At 40.5% G+C, this 13,938-nt stretch overlaps 1 protein-coding gene across 2 annotated transcripts in view; it reads right to left on the reverse strand.

Annotated features, from left to right (window-relative positions):
* Positions 1-12,930, reverse strand: part of LOC125465154 (PHD finger protein 3-like) — a 44,296-nt gene extending 31,366 nt beyond the window's left edge. Inside the window, exons 1-2 of one of the 2 annotated variants that reach the window (XM_048558357.2) lie at positions 12,766-12,930; positions 10,348-10,537 (exon numbers count right to left, since the gene is read on the reverse strand). In XM_048558357.2, coding sequence (XP_048414314.2) covers positions 10,348-10,537; positions 12,766-12,808 — 233 coding nt within the window. In that variant the 5' untranslated portion in view covers positions 12,809-12,930. Of the gene's footprint in view, positions 1-1,913; positions 1,952-10,347; positions 10,538-12,765 lie in introns of those variants that run through there. The other variant, XM_048558358.2, reaches the window with a different exon arrangement.
* Positions 12,931-13,938: the final 1,008 nt, after the last annotated feature.

A 13,938-nucleotide genomic window follows, 5' to 3' on the forward strand; every position in this document is an offset into this window, starting at 1 on the left:
CTGTTGTTTTGCCCCACTTACTGGTTTTCATACTGTTCACTGGCAGCCACCAAGTGTTCTTGAGGATTTCTGGTTTTACTTCTACTTTGTGATGGTTCCATGGGTTTCATTTGACCATATAATGTATTGTAGCTAAAATCTCATGCTTGCACGAACATGAAAATTACTGGAGAAGCTCAGCAGATATGGCAGCAACTGTGAAGAGAAACAAAGACAACATTTTGAGTGCAGTTTGACTTCTTTGGAATTGTTCTGAAGAGGTCATACCAGACTCAAAATGACCCACATCCCCAGGACATTAGTACAAGGTTCTGCATTAAGAGGCCAGTGGTGTTACTAATCCATTTAAGTACCAGTACAATTCCTTCCAACTGATCATTATCATAAACTGCAACCTCAGAATTCTGTGTTACTTGGTTGTTATGTAGATCCTGCTTTTCTACTTTGAGCAGTTCATTAAGCAATGATATTTTAAGTCACACTTGAAACACTTGCTAATCGTTATTGCACATTCTTGGGGTTCAATTCCATAACCTGTTCCAATCCTATCATCTGCTGCAGTATCCAGATCGACTAAAGATGCTTTCAATCACATTAATTCTGGCTTTAATGCTTCTGCTTCACTAATGCATGCATCCAAAATCTGATCTATCTTGAAAAGTGAAATCAATAAGTCAATTTTGTTTTAATGACACTGCAGAATTCATTCATTGTTCCATTTAGGCTGCCAGAAATGACTGCAACCCCAAGGATATTTATTAAATCAGCACACATCTAATCCAACTGAAAGTCTTGCTCCGAGAATCTCAATTAGAACCAGGAGCCCATCCATACGTGACAACCTAACGTATTCCAGCAAATTGACCGAATTTAAATGAACCAAAGTATCTCTAAATTTATTTTCAGTCCTTTACCAACCATTAAAGGACACAATATATTCTTCCATGAAACAACATGGTTTTGCAAATCTATCAAAACCTGACCAAGCTTCACAGACATCCAATAAATCATCTTTCTTACAAATTTATTCCATGAATTCAATATAACACAAACATTCATTAGTTAAAGCCTAAACTTTCATGTAGTGCTGTGAAATCCTGCTGCTTCTTAAAAATGTGAAGAGCTACATGGCAAACACAGTGGCTAAATAAATCCAAACAAAAAATGGTGTTTATTTTTACAGACATTTTATTGGAAAAGGGTGAACTCTTGCAGAAGCCAGGATCGTTTGCAATGGCAGACTGGGACACAAAGACCAAAGTATGTCCGAGTGAAAAAGGAAAATATCTTAAAAGGAGGATTGTGCAAAAGGAACATGCTTTTCAAAACAGTATACATATTTATTGAAAACACCATTCTCCCAAAATGGAATACCCCACCTGAATGCAACTCCCAAAATAGAATACCTTTCCTAAAACAGAACAATTCTCCTGAAAGCATCACTTCAACAGACAACTACCAAAATGAAAACAGCTATCCAAAAGATTTCTTGCTTGATAAACAGCAGCAGTTAGGCAACAAAAGAGTACTTTTTTCCAGAAGCAAGCCTCTACCCCTAAAATCAGCCACCTGTTGCTCCTTGAAACAGAATAGCTTGCCACACAGGCAGGAAATCTTTCAAAATATAAAACCTCTCCTAAAACAGGAGATATCTGCAGAATCAGAAAATCTCCCAGAATAGAACTCATCTGCAGAAACAGGACACAGCTACAGTAATAGAACACAATTCCAAAAACAGAACATAGGTGCAATCTGCAGAACACTTCTACAGAAACAGAACACAACTCTAAAAATAGAACATTGCACCAGAAATAGAACAGCTTCAAAATGGAACTTGTCTTCAGAAATGGAACAAAGCTCCAGATTCAACACGTTTGCAGAAATTTTGGGAACAGAAAATATTTATATATCACCTTTCATGTCCTCAGGAATGTCCCAGAGCATTTCACAGCTGCAGAAAGAAAGAATGTGTATTTATAGTGCTTTTCATTACCTCAGCACATCCCTTAGCACTTTGTAGGCAATCAATTAAAATGAGTGGATGTTAATATAGCAATACATTTCTTTGTCACTTTTCTGCTGAGTGCCAGACGTCCTGGCGACTGTATTCTGAATTTCAAAACTTCCTCCAACAATTAATTTCAATCAAGAGAGTCTGTCAACATAAAGGCGATACATGCTTTCCTGAATCCACTCATTCTTAATGGACTGACAATCATTTAAGATCTGTGTGAAAGTGACCCATCCTGCACTTTAAATACTTCTCAACTGCTTGAGCATTCATCATTCATCACAGGAGTATCTCAAAAACCTAACAACTATTAGGCAAAGTTTGCTGAATGTTTATACTGTATTTAAAAGAGAGGCCTCATTTTCTCATTGAAAATATGGCCAGGATTCCTGGCCCATGACAAAGGAAATATATTTGACCATTGAACTATATCTAGTTGGCAAGGAAAAGAATGCTTAGTTCCCAGTGCTGATTTCAGTAATTAAACAATTAATACTGAAATAATTCATTCCTTATACAAATGATCATGTTGCTTTTCCATTGAAATCAAGAAAAAATAGATGACTTCAGGTGACATTTGACACACAGCTTAACATTCTAAAAGGTAAGTTGAGAATGGTCTCTTCCTGACACTAGGAATATCTTTTTCAATTGCTTTCCAAGTTCTTTCACTGAAGTTGTGCATCCCAGCCACTCAGCTCTCTCCTCTTGCAATCTGTAACATGTGACTCTTGTCAAAGCGACACCACAAGAAAGCTGCCAATCTATATATGTCTCAAGAAAAAAAAACTAATGTAAATAGTTGCAACAGTTGCATTTGAGTCATCAATAATAGTGTAAACTCTGAAAGGAGTGAGCAAATGTTCAAATATGGAACAAAGCTCTGAAAAAATCCTGAGTAATAACTTTTAATACTATTAAATAATGTGATAAAGGTATTTGGTAGAGATGGAGAGATGCAAATTAGTCTAAGCTTTTTGGATTTTAGTGCGATTTTAGTGCGAGATAGATTTTAGTCTCAACTCTTTTAAAAAGAAAGCTTAAATAATTTCTGATGAAGGGTCTAGGCCCAAAACTGCTTGGCCTGCTGTGTTCATCCAGCTCTACCCCTTGCTTTCTCGGATTCTCCAACATCTGCAGTTCCTATTATCGCTCATACAATTTTAACCCCACTGCGAAGCCTCTTCGAAGGAGTTTCTGATGAAGGGTTTAGACCCAAAACGTCAGCTTTCCTGCTCCTAAGGTGCTGCTTGGCCAGCTGTGTTCATCCAGCTCTCCACCTTGTTATCTCGGATTCTCCAGCATCTGCAGTTCCTATTATCTCCGATTAAATAAACAGGCCAGTTTCCCTTTAGGAAGCATAAGAAACTATTTCCTAAAGAATTAGTGAATGTGTTGAGAGCAGTTAAGGGAATAAGTTACCAAAGTGTAAGAGTTTCAGTTTGTGAAAACTTCCAGACTGGGAGTGTTTGGTTTAAAAGCTGTATTTGTTATTCAAAGGAGGGAGCGTCTAAGATCTGAGTTGTGAGGTCAAATAAAAAGGTTTTGTACATCACAAGACCAGAACTAAAAATAAGCATTCATCGAGATTTTAATTACCCACAACATGTTGGTGTTGGAGGCTGGATGGGATTTTGTTTTGCCAAGCATTTGAATTTTTAAAAATTCTGTTATATGCAATTGGTTTGATTTTTTGTGTAATAAACTTGTTTTAATGTTAAAACCACATCTGCAGTCTTGTGTGTTCATACTTCAGTAACGACCACAATGGTAAATTCAAAGAACAAAATATGATCTACCAAGCCAGGTTTCATTCCAGGATCTTCCCTTTCCCATATTAACATCAGCTGAGGGCATAGCACTATTCTAAAGAAAGCTCCAAAAATAACTCTGGCTACTCATGTAGAAGATCAAAAGGCAATTTTTGATGTGCAAATCAAAAGTGCCTTCTATCCTCAATCGCAATCAGTCAAAAATCATTCATTGTTCTTTCTCTGAATACACCTTTCACAATGCTATTCCCTGATCCTTCATATATGATCCAATTTGGATCAGGATACCCATGTTTCGGGGCTAACTACGGATCTGGTTGAGCCAACAATTTGACATTTATTACATGACTGCAACTATTACACGATACATCAATACCATACAGTTTACTATACAGATTACTGGAGCACAGTAACCCCAGGCTTATATTCTACAAGCTCCTTTCCTACACTGACCAAGTCCCTGTGGCATGATTACGGTAATGCTGACTGCACTCTATCAACTATTAACCTTGTCAAACACAGATACAATATCCACCACTCCCCAAGTTCCTCAATTATTGTAAAGTTCCATATGTGTTTATATGTTCACATTTACTCTATCTTTGCTCAAAATGTTAACTTTACAAGTTTACATTATCTGGAGGCTTTAATATTCTCTTCAAAAGTTCTCCGTTTGGAATTGGAAGAACAGCTATTTGTTAAAAAGAGTTGATTTGGTTGGTCTTCCTGAAGATCTGATGTTTGTAAGTCTCTCTTCAACTGAAGGGCATTTAACTTATGGCATTTCTTTTGAAGCGGACTTCAAAGTTGAACATCTATTCTTTATTGCTGTCAGTGTAGTTGATGCTACTGCAACTGCTGATTTTCTTTGTAGTATCTGAGTTCTTAACATATTGTTTGTCTCAGCTGTGTCTTCTGTGGATTTATATGCTGTCAGTGGAATTTCTCTCTTATTCAGATTTGGGTTGGCATAGACAAAGGTCTAACTTCTGCTTCTTAAATATTTTGGATATTTTCCTTCTCTCTCAGAAATTGAATTATTGTTGAACCCAGCTTCTCCACTCTCTCAATTTTATTCCCTGGAGGTTCATTATTGCTTGATCTCATAATCTGCATCATTATTATTAATCAACGTAACAAACCTGAGGAGGTTCTACTTTTTGTTAAGGTTCCACCGTAAGCTTACAGAGCCCAGCAAAATCTTCTGCTGGCATTTGTTTTGACATTTTTGAGAAGGTTTTCCAAGGAGTGACAATTGCATGCAGACTGTCACCCTACTTTTCCTTTCTCACGGTAAGGGCGACCTCATGAAATCAACAAATCAAAGAAGGACCTCGTAGTGCAGGATAGTTGAAGGAATGCAAACCCTTTCCTGACCTTTCAGAGCAAGTCTGTGGTCATCATGTGTAATTTAAAGGCTCGGCATCACAGCCAGGTACTCTGACAGTTGCTGTGAAATGTTAAGATGCCATGTGGGTAGGGTCAGTAAGTGCACATCTATCCAGGTCAGAGATTCTTTGGTTGTGAGGTACATAAACAGTTTTTAGCACTTTATGCCCCTAAGATGGAAAGTTGAGTGTTCCATCTGTGGGGAGAAGCATCCTGCCACTTTTCGTCTTCCTTTTTCCATGCCTGTGTCCAAGGGGCTATTCGGTTTACACTGATAGAGAAACCAATCGCCAGTAAGTCATAACAAAATGAGGCTCTTGTCATAACAAAATGTAATTTATTGCAAAATATCAATTAAGTACAAGTTATATTAGCTAATTAAATATTATTACAAAGGCTTTTGAGACGATTAGGAACACAACAGGTCAGGTCTGGGTCCTATAAGCTCTTTCTTTACTCTGACCAAAACGCCATGACATCATCAGCAGGTGGTATGTCATGCAGTTAATCAAAAAGCCATTCTTCCAACCCATCTTCCTCCATCTGATAGTAATTCAAGAAGACAATCACAAAGGCGTCCTTGGGCAGATTGCCATTTGGAGTGTGTGCACGCATGTATGCGCACATACACGTGTGCATGCCCCCGTGCATGTTTAACGTATGAATGCGGGTAGGGATACTAAAGTACCCTGGTTTCTTTCTGTCACACATCATAAGAAACACCCGAGATGCTCTTGGGCCACGACTCAACATAATGCTACATCCAAGATCAGGAATTCACATGTCTTATCATTCAAACCTACTCTAGCCATGAGTATAATTAAATAATTTTCAACATTAATAAAATAAAGAATCCCTGAAATACTTAGTGGATCATATAACATCCTCATGGGAAAGCAGATGAGTTCACTTTGGAGCGTAGAACCACTGTCAGAAGTCATTTATTGAAGGGTTCATACATATGAAACAAAACTCTGATCTTTTCACAGATACAGTCCGAAATGCTGGGTGCTTTGCAAAATTTTATGTTCTTGTAACCCATTTCCAGTTCTAGTATTTTTTTTGGCTTTTTGCCGTTGATTTTAATGACAATTTACATTTCTACAGGCTCTTTAAAAAACATCACAGGACATTTTACAGGGTAGACAGAAAAAGGTAGAGCATTCAACATCAGTGAACATTGCTTAGCTTATATTTTTGCTTGAGAAATTTGAAACCCAAATTCATGGCAGTAATTTCAATTCTGCATTGAGCTGGTATTCTCTTTACAGCTTCGGTTTTTCTCGATCACATTTATTACTATCAGCCTCGTGGGTGTATACAGTGTTCAGTTTGACTCAAGTTTTGGTTCTACTTGGCAAGCAGACTGACTTGGAAACATTAGACCGAAATAAGAGGGAAAGATTATCATCAATTGCCCATTTTCAAAGCCACTGGTTTATTCCCTTTTCTTCTAAAGGCTTGAGCACGAAATGAGGTTGATCATCAAATTTAATGCAGTACTGACGGTGTGCTGCATTATCAGACCGGCACTTTTCTTGTAAGGTTAGGTCCCTTGTCCTCTTTCAGATGGACATTAAATATCAAAAAATATTGCTCTGAAGAATGCCAGTGAAGTTCTCTCCCATCACTCAGCCATTAGTTATCCCTAAATAGACATCACTGAAATTAGGCATATGCCAGATTTACTCAATAAAGTATTCCTACAATGGACAGAAGCAGATTAGCTATCTTTTAGGATCTGGTTCTGCCATCAGAAACAGGCACTATGATACGATGGTTATGGAAGCTTGCTGTATGGAAACTGGCTGCTTCCCACATTACAACAGTGGCAACAGTTCAAACTACTTCATTTTCTGTAATGTATTTTGAGATATCCCATGTCTTGAAATGTAAGCCTTTCTCTATTTAATTCAAGTACACAATTCTACAGTACAGTTTTCTTGGTGTCACCTATCCCATGTTGCCCAATATCTTTTTTCCACTTGTAGTGTCAGGTAAACCAAATGACATCAGTGGCCATCAGAAGTAAATTGATCACATCCTCTTTCAATTTCCACAAATACACACACTTCCAATAGAGGTCACCTACTTCAGTTGTATTTTCCTCTGTCAACACAGGGTCACTGATTACAAAGTGTGGAGCTGGATGAACACAGAAAGCCAAGCAGCGTTTTAGGAGCACAAAAGCTGACGATTCGGGCCTAGACCCTCACTGACATCAGTTATAGCAGCAACATCAGCCAACTCACCATTGTTTGGCCTTAGGCCTCACTAATCTATATGGTTGACAACAAATGTTAACTACATCCACTGAAGCAATTGTAAGTTCACTCAACCATCTGTGATTCAACAACATTATGAGATATGCAAATCAGCTTCCCAGGGTGCCAGTATCCCAACATTTACAGAACAATCACTATAACTTCAGTGGTGGGGAAACATCTGGAAACAATTATTCAAAACAGAAAATTATGGCCACATAGAAAAACCAAGATTGATTCAGAAGAGTCAGCATGGGTTGTTAAGAAAAATCAAGTCTGATGAATGTAGTGGAGTTTTTTTTGGAGTGGCGGCTGCTGAAATTAACATGGACTTCAAAAAGAATTGCAACACACTTATGAGATAATGGAATAAACAGACAGAAGCAACATAGATGTAAAATTGTCTTAAGAGTAGGAAATAAACAGTATTAGTTTAATTGGTATTTTCAGTATGGGCAGAAACTTGGGAGAATTGTAAAGGTTGAGCAGAACGTTATAGAATTTCAAATGAATATAGTCACATTGATGGAATGGGTGGATAGGTGAAATATGAAGTTCAATGAGAAGAAATGTGTGGTAATGTAGTCTGGTACAAACAACATGGAGAGACAGTATAAAATAAAGGATTATATTCTAAAGGATATGTAGGAGCAGACTGACCCGGATTTTACACACACAAGCCACTAAAACTGGCAGGACAGATGGACAGGAGCTGATGTTTAGAGCCTAGGCCCTTCATCAGAAAAGGGAGAGGGTTCTGAAATAAATAGGGAGAGAGGGGGAGGCGTATCGAAGATGGATAGAGGAGAATATATGTGGAGACAAGTTAAAGGGGCGAGGATGGAATCTGTACAGGTGAGTGCAGGTGGGGAGGTAGGGAAGGGATAGGTCAGTCCGTGGAGGACGGACAGGTCAAGGGTGTGGGATGAGGTTAGTAGGTAGGAAATGGGGGTGTGGCTTGAGGTGGGAGGGGGGGGGAACAGGAGAAAGGAAGAACAGGTTAGGGAGGTGGGGATGGGCTGGGCTGGTTTTGGGATGCAGTGGGGGGGAGGGGAGATTTTGAAGCTTGTGAAATCCACACTGATACCATTGGGCTGCAGGGTTCCCAAATGGAATAGGAGTTGCTGTTCCTGCAAGGGAGACTGCATCCTCTATACACGGTGTGGCCTCCTCTACATTGGGGAAACCAAGCAGAGACCTGCAGACCGCTTTGCAGAACACCTACGCTCGGTTCGCAATAAACAACTGCATCTCCCAGTTGCAAACCATTTCAACTCCCCCGCCCATTTCTCAGGTGACATGTCCATCCTGGGCCTCCTGCAGTGCCACAACGATGCCTCCCGAAAGTTGCAGGAACAGCAACTCATATTCTGCTTGGGAACCCTGCAGCCCAATGGTATCAATGTGGATTTCACAAGCTTCAAAATCTCCCCTCCCCCCACTGCATCTCAACACCAGCCCAGGTCGTCCCTGCCTCCCTAAACTGTTCTTCCTCTCACCTATCCATTCCTGCCACCTCAAACCGCAACCCCATTTCCTACCTACTAACCTCATCCCGCCGCCTTGACCTGTCTGTCCTCCCCGGACTGACCTATCCCCTCCCTACCTCCCCACCTACACTCACCTCTACAAGCTCCATCCTCACCCCTTTAACTTGTCTGTCTCCTCTCCACCTATCTTCTCCTCCATCCATCTTTGATCCGCCTCCCCCTCTTTCCCTATTTATTTCAGAACCCTCTCCCCCGCCCCTTTTCTGATGAAGGGTCTAGGCCAGAAACGTCAGCTTTTGTGCTCCTAAGATGCTGCTTGGCCTGCTGTGTTCATCCAGCTCCCCACTTTGTCATCTCGGATTCTCCAGCATCTACAGTTCCCATTATCTCGGACAGATGGACAGAATTGTTAATATGAGCATACAGTATTTTTTGTTTCATAAATTATAGCACAGAGTACAAAAGCAGAGAAGCCATGATGGGCTTGTACAAGTGTGACAACAGTTACACCTCATTTGGATTACTGTGTGCAGTTCTGGACGCTACACTATAAGCATGTAAATACACTGCAGAAAGTACAGAAGAGGTATACAAGAATGGTTTGAGGAATGAGACACTTCAGTTATGAGGCAGGATGGAGGAGTTGAAATTGTTTCCCTTTGAGAGGAGAAGACTCAATAGTTTTCAAAAAATAGAAGTTTTCAGTATCATAAGGGATCTAAATATTAGGCATAGAGAGGAGCTGTTTCTGCTCGTAAATGGACGGAGAACCAGATGGCACAGATTTCAAGTATTTTGCAAAAGAAGAAAATATGAGGTGAGAAAGAGCTTTTCACTCAGCAAGTAGTTAAGGGGTATGGATTGCACTGCCTGGAAGGCTGCTGCAGCAGCTTCAACTGAGGTATGCAAAGGGTAATGAAGGATTATTTCAACAGAAACCATGATCAGGATTATAGGGAAAAGACAGAAGATTAGATTCCCTACAGTGCAGAAACAGGCCCTTTGGCCCAATAAGTCCACACCGACCCTTGGGAGCATCCCACCCAGACCCATCACCCTATAACCCACACACCCCTGAACACTATGGGAAATCCAGCATGGCTGATCCATCTAGCCTGCACACCTTTAGACGGTGGTAGGAAACCAAAGCACCCAGAGGAAACCCACATAGACACGGGGAGAATGTGCAAACTCTACACAGACAGTTGCCCGAGGCTGGAATTGAACCCGTGTCCCTAGCGCTGTGAGGCTGCAGTGCTAACCACTGAGCTACCGCGCCGCCCCGGCAATTAATTAAAATGTTCAGAAAGCCAGTATTTACATAATGAAACAAACGGCCCACCACATCAATTCTGTGAATCTATGACACCTATAAATGGTGTTTGCTTTGCTTTCACAAGGAAACATGTATGAACTGTTACCTTTTGAGTGCGGCAGGGCACTTGCTGGGGTTTGGTAAACCAGCCGTATTTTCTTTCGGTGAGAAGCATTTTGATTCTAACAAAGTAATCTCATCACCCAAAATGTCTGGAGCCGAATTCAATAAATTGGAAGCCAGGCAAGATTCTTTTGTTCTTCTTAATCCACTCTTCATAGGTGGAACCATTGGACCTGAGAAGGAAAAGCAATTTTGAAAGAATTTTTGTGAAATCAGAATCAAGCTAAGTGTCTCATTCTTATCTGCCCTATCTGGTGAGACAGTTCCATGAAATGTCCTTGGCAAACAGGATTAAGAGAAGTCCCAAAGTGTGTTACGTACATATACAAAGCAAGACTGTGGTTGGGTAAAGTGTACATCCACTCAATGACAAAGGAGAGAATTTAGGCATCGGGCTGGAGGAAATGGGTGAGCTCCTGAACGAGTATTTGCATTGGTATTCACAAAAGAGAAGGATATGGTGGATAGTGAGTCTAGAGAGGAATACATTGATAGTCTAGGGAATGCTGTTATAAAACAAGAGGTGGTGTTAGGTGTTTTGTCATACATTACGGTAGAGAAGTCCCCAGAACCTGATGGGATCCATCCCAGAATACTGAGGCAGGCAGGGGAGGAAACTGCTGGGGCCTTGTACGAAATACTTATATCCTCTTTAGTCACGGAGAGGTCCCAGAGGATTGGACAATAGATAATGTTGTTCCCTTGTTTAACAGGGCCAACAGGGATAATAATGGGAAATTACAAGCTGGTGAGCCTTATGTCAGTGGTAGGAAAAATATTCAAGGGATTCCTCTGGAGAAGATTTAATCACATTTGGAAAAAAATGGACTTATTAACAGCACAGGTTTGTGTGGGTGAGGTTGTGTCTCACAATATTGATTGAGATTTTTCAGCAAGTGGAAAAGATTATTTATGAGGGCAAAGTTGTAGATGTCTACAGTGACTTTAGCAAGGTCTCAGACCAGGTCCCTTACTGAGGTGAAGTCACATGGGATCCACAGTGAGTTAGTAAGACGGATACAGAATAGGCTTGGTCACAGAAAACAGTGAGCAGTGACAGAAAGGTGTTTTTCCTCACTGGAGATCTATGACCAGTGGTTCTGTAAGAATAAGTGCTGGGACCCCTGCTGTTTGTGGTATATATATAAATGATTCAGAGGAGGATGTATGTGGCCCGATTATTAAGTTTGTGGATGATGCAAAAATTGAGGGGAATTGCAGATAGTGAGGAGGAGTGCCAGAAGATACAGTAGGATATAGACAAGCTGGAGACTTGGACAAAGAAATGCAGATAGAATTTAATCTAGACAATGCAAGGTTCTGCATTTTGGAAGGCCTAATGCAGGACGGAACTACGCAATAAATGGCAGAACTCTTAGAAGCATTAACATATGGAAGATCTGGCCGTACACGTCCACAGATTCCTGAAAGTGGCAATGCAAGTGGATAAAAAAGTCAAGAAGGCATATGGCATGCTTGCCTTCATCAGTCAGAGCACAGGGAATAAACATTGGCAAGTCATGTTGAAGTTGTATACAGCACCTTAGTTAGGCCACATTTGGAATATCATGTATAATTCTGGTCATCACATGATGAGGTAGATGAGGAGAGAATACAGAAAAACTTAACCAGAATGTTGTCAAGTTAGGAGAGTATTAGCTTTGAGGAGAGATTGGACAAACTGGTTTTGTTTTTACTTGAACGTCAGAGGCTGGGGGAGTGATCTGATAGACATGTACAAAATTATGACAGTTATGAATAAAATGGATAGTTGGCATATATTTCCAAGGGTAGAAATATTAATTACTAGGGTACATATGTTTAAGGTAAAAGTAGGAAAGTTTAAAGGAAACGTGACAGGCAAGTGTCTTTTTTGACACAGAGGGTAATAAGTGCATGGAATATGCTACCAGAGGAGATGGTAGAAGCAGATACAATAGCACCATCTAACAGACATTGTGATAGATATACAAACAGACTGGAAATGGAGGGACCATGTAGAGGCAAAAAGCTTTTGGTTTCAAAGGTGTTATGTGTCGCTGCAGGCTTTGTGAGCCAAAGGGCCTGTTTCTGTGCTGCACTGTTCTTTGTGTTCCCAGCTTTTTGTCAATTGTCCGTGATATTGTATACTGGACAGGCTGTCAATCTATTGTTAGCATGTGGACAGGAGGCTGCAACAAATTTTTTTAAAATAAGACAGGGCTTCTACTCTCAGCTTTGTCGAGATTTCAACATGCATCTGTGCGGTCACTGCCATGTCCCCAGCCCCACACCCTTCCTGCCTCTCATTTATACTGGAGCCATGTAGTTCATGGTTACCGACGATAAGTATGGTTACACATTCAATACATGATGTTCACCCAGACATTCAGAGTTAATTCACAATTTGACTACTACATACCCTTCAAACCACAATTCCATATGCTGGAACAGCAAAATACCATTCAGTCTTTCAAGCACTCTGTACCATTTAGTCAGGTCACATTCCATATACCCAACTCAGCTCCATATTCTTTATAAACCATTCTCAGTTCTCGTTCATAAAAGCTCCAAGTGACTCTCAATATCTTAGGGGTGATGTTTCTAGATTCTACTACTGTGTGAGAGAAAACTACGCTTCCAAATAGTTGTTTAGCTCAGTTGGCAAGGTGACAGGAATGTGGTGCCAAATGATGCCGATGGTGTAGACTCACATACCAGTCAACAGGCTCTTATAAAGTAAGACTGTGACTCATAGGTCTATTAATGGGACCTCAGAGTAAAACTGTGCAGGGTGATTAATAGGCAGATAATATGAACGCCTTGATTTCCTACCAATCAGGTTGGATAAAAATCGCCCTCTGGGGTTTCCCATGAGACGGCATGAGTGAAATTAGAGGGAGCCAGCAGGCCGCACTCTCTCACATCATCTAAATAGCTTCAAATTGGCCTGATGAAAAACACTGATGGCTTTCTGAATCACTAGAACCAACAGAATCTAAGCAACCCATAATACAGGGTGTGATGTTTTCACTAAGAATGATCATTCAAACGTAAAGGTAACTCTATTGGACACGAGCTACACAGTTCCAAAAGGATTTATTTGTTGTTTTATATGCACTGTGGATTTCAATTTTCAGGGACTGACACTGACGGACACACAAGCTAAATATCTTCAGACAACAAATAGTTGTTCTTCCTTACCAGTTACAAACCCCTGTGAGAAATCTGCCAATGAAGTGGTATCAGAGTCAGTTCAAGAAAATTATAAATGTGACTGTATATTCTGAGAGTTTCTGCTTCTATTACCTGCACAGATCTGACAACTGGGGTCCAGCAGGTGGCTTCTGTGTTGATGTGTAGTGTCTACTACGGTGCTTTTCTCAGACACTGATAATTCTGTATTCCCAAAGGATTTCGGCGATCGGTCCTGCAAGGTAAATAAATTTATTGCAATAATTTATTCATTTAGGGCACTCGGTGGCTCAATGGTGAGCACTGCTGCCTCACAGCACCAGGGACCTGGGTTTGACTCCACGCTCAGGTGACTGTCTGCGTGGAGTTTGCACATTCTCCCCATGTCTGCATGGGTTTC

This window comes from Stegostoma tigrinum, chromosome 24, assembly GCF_030684315.1.
Source record: "Stegostoma tigrinum isolate sSteTig4 chromosome 24, sSteTig4.hap1, whole genome shotgun sequence".
NCBI classification, from domain to species: domain Eukaryota; kingdom Metazoa; phylum Chordata; class Chondrichthyes; order Orectolobiformes; family Stegostomatidae; genus Stegostoma; species Stegostoma tigrinum.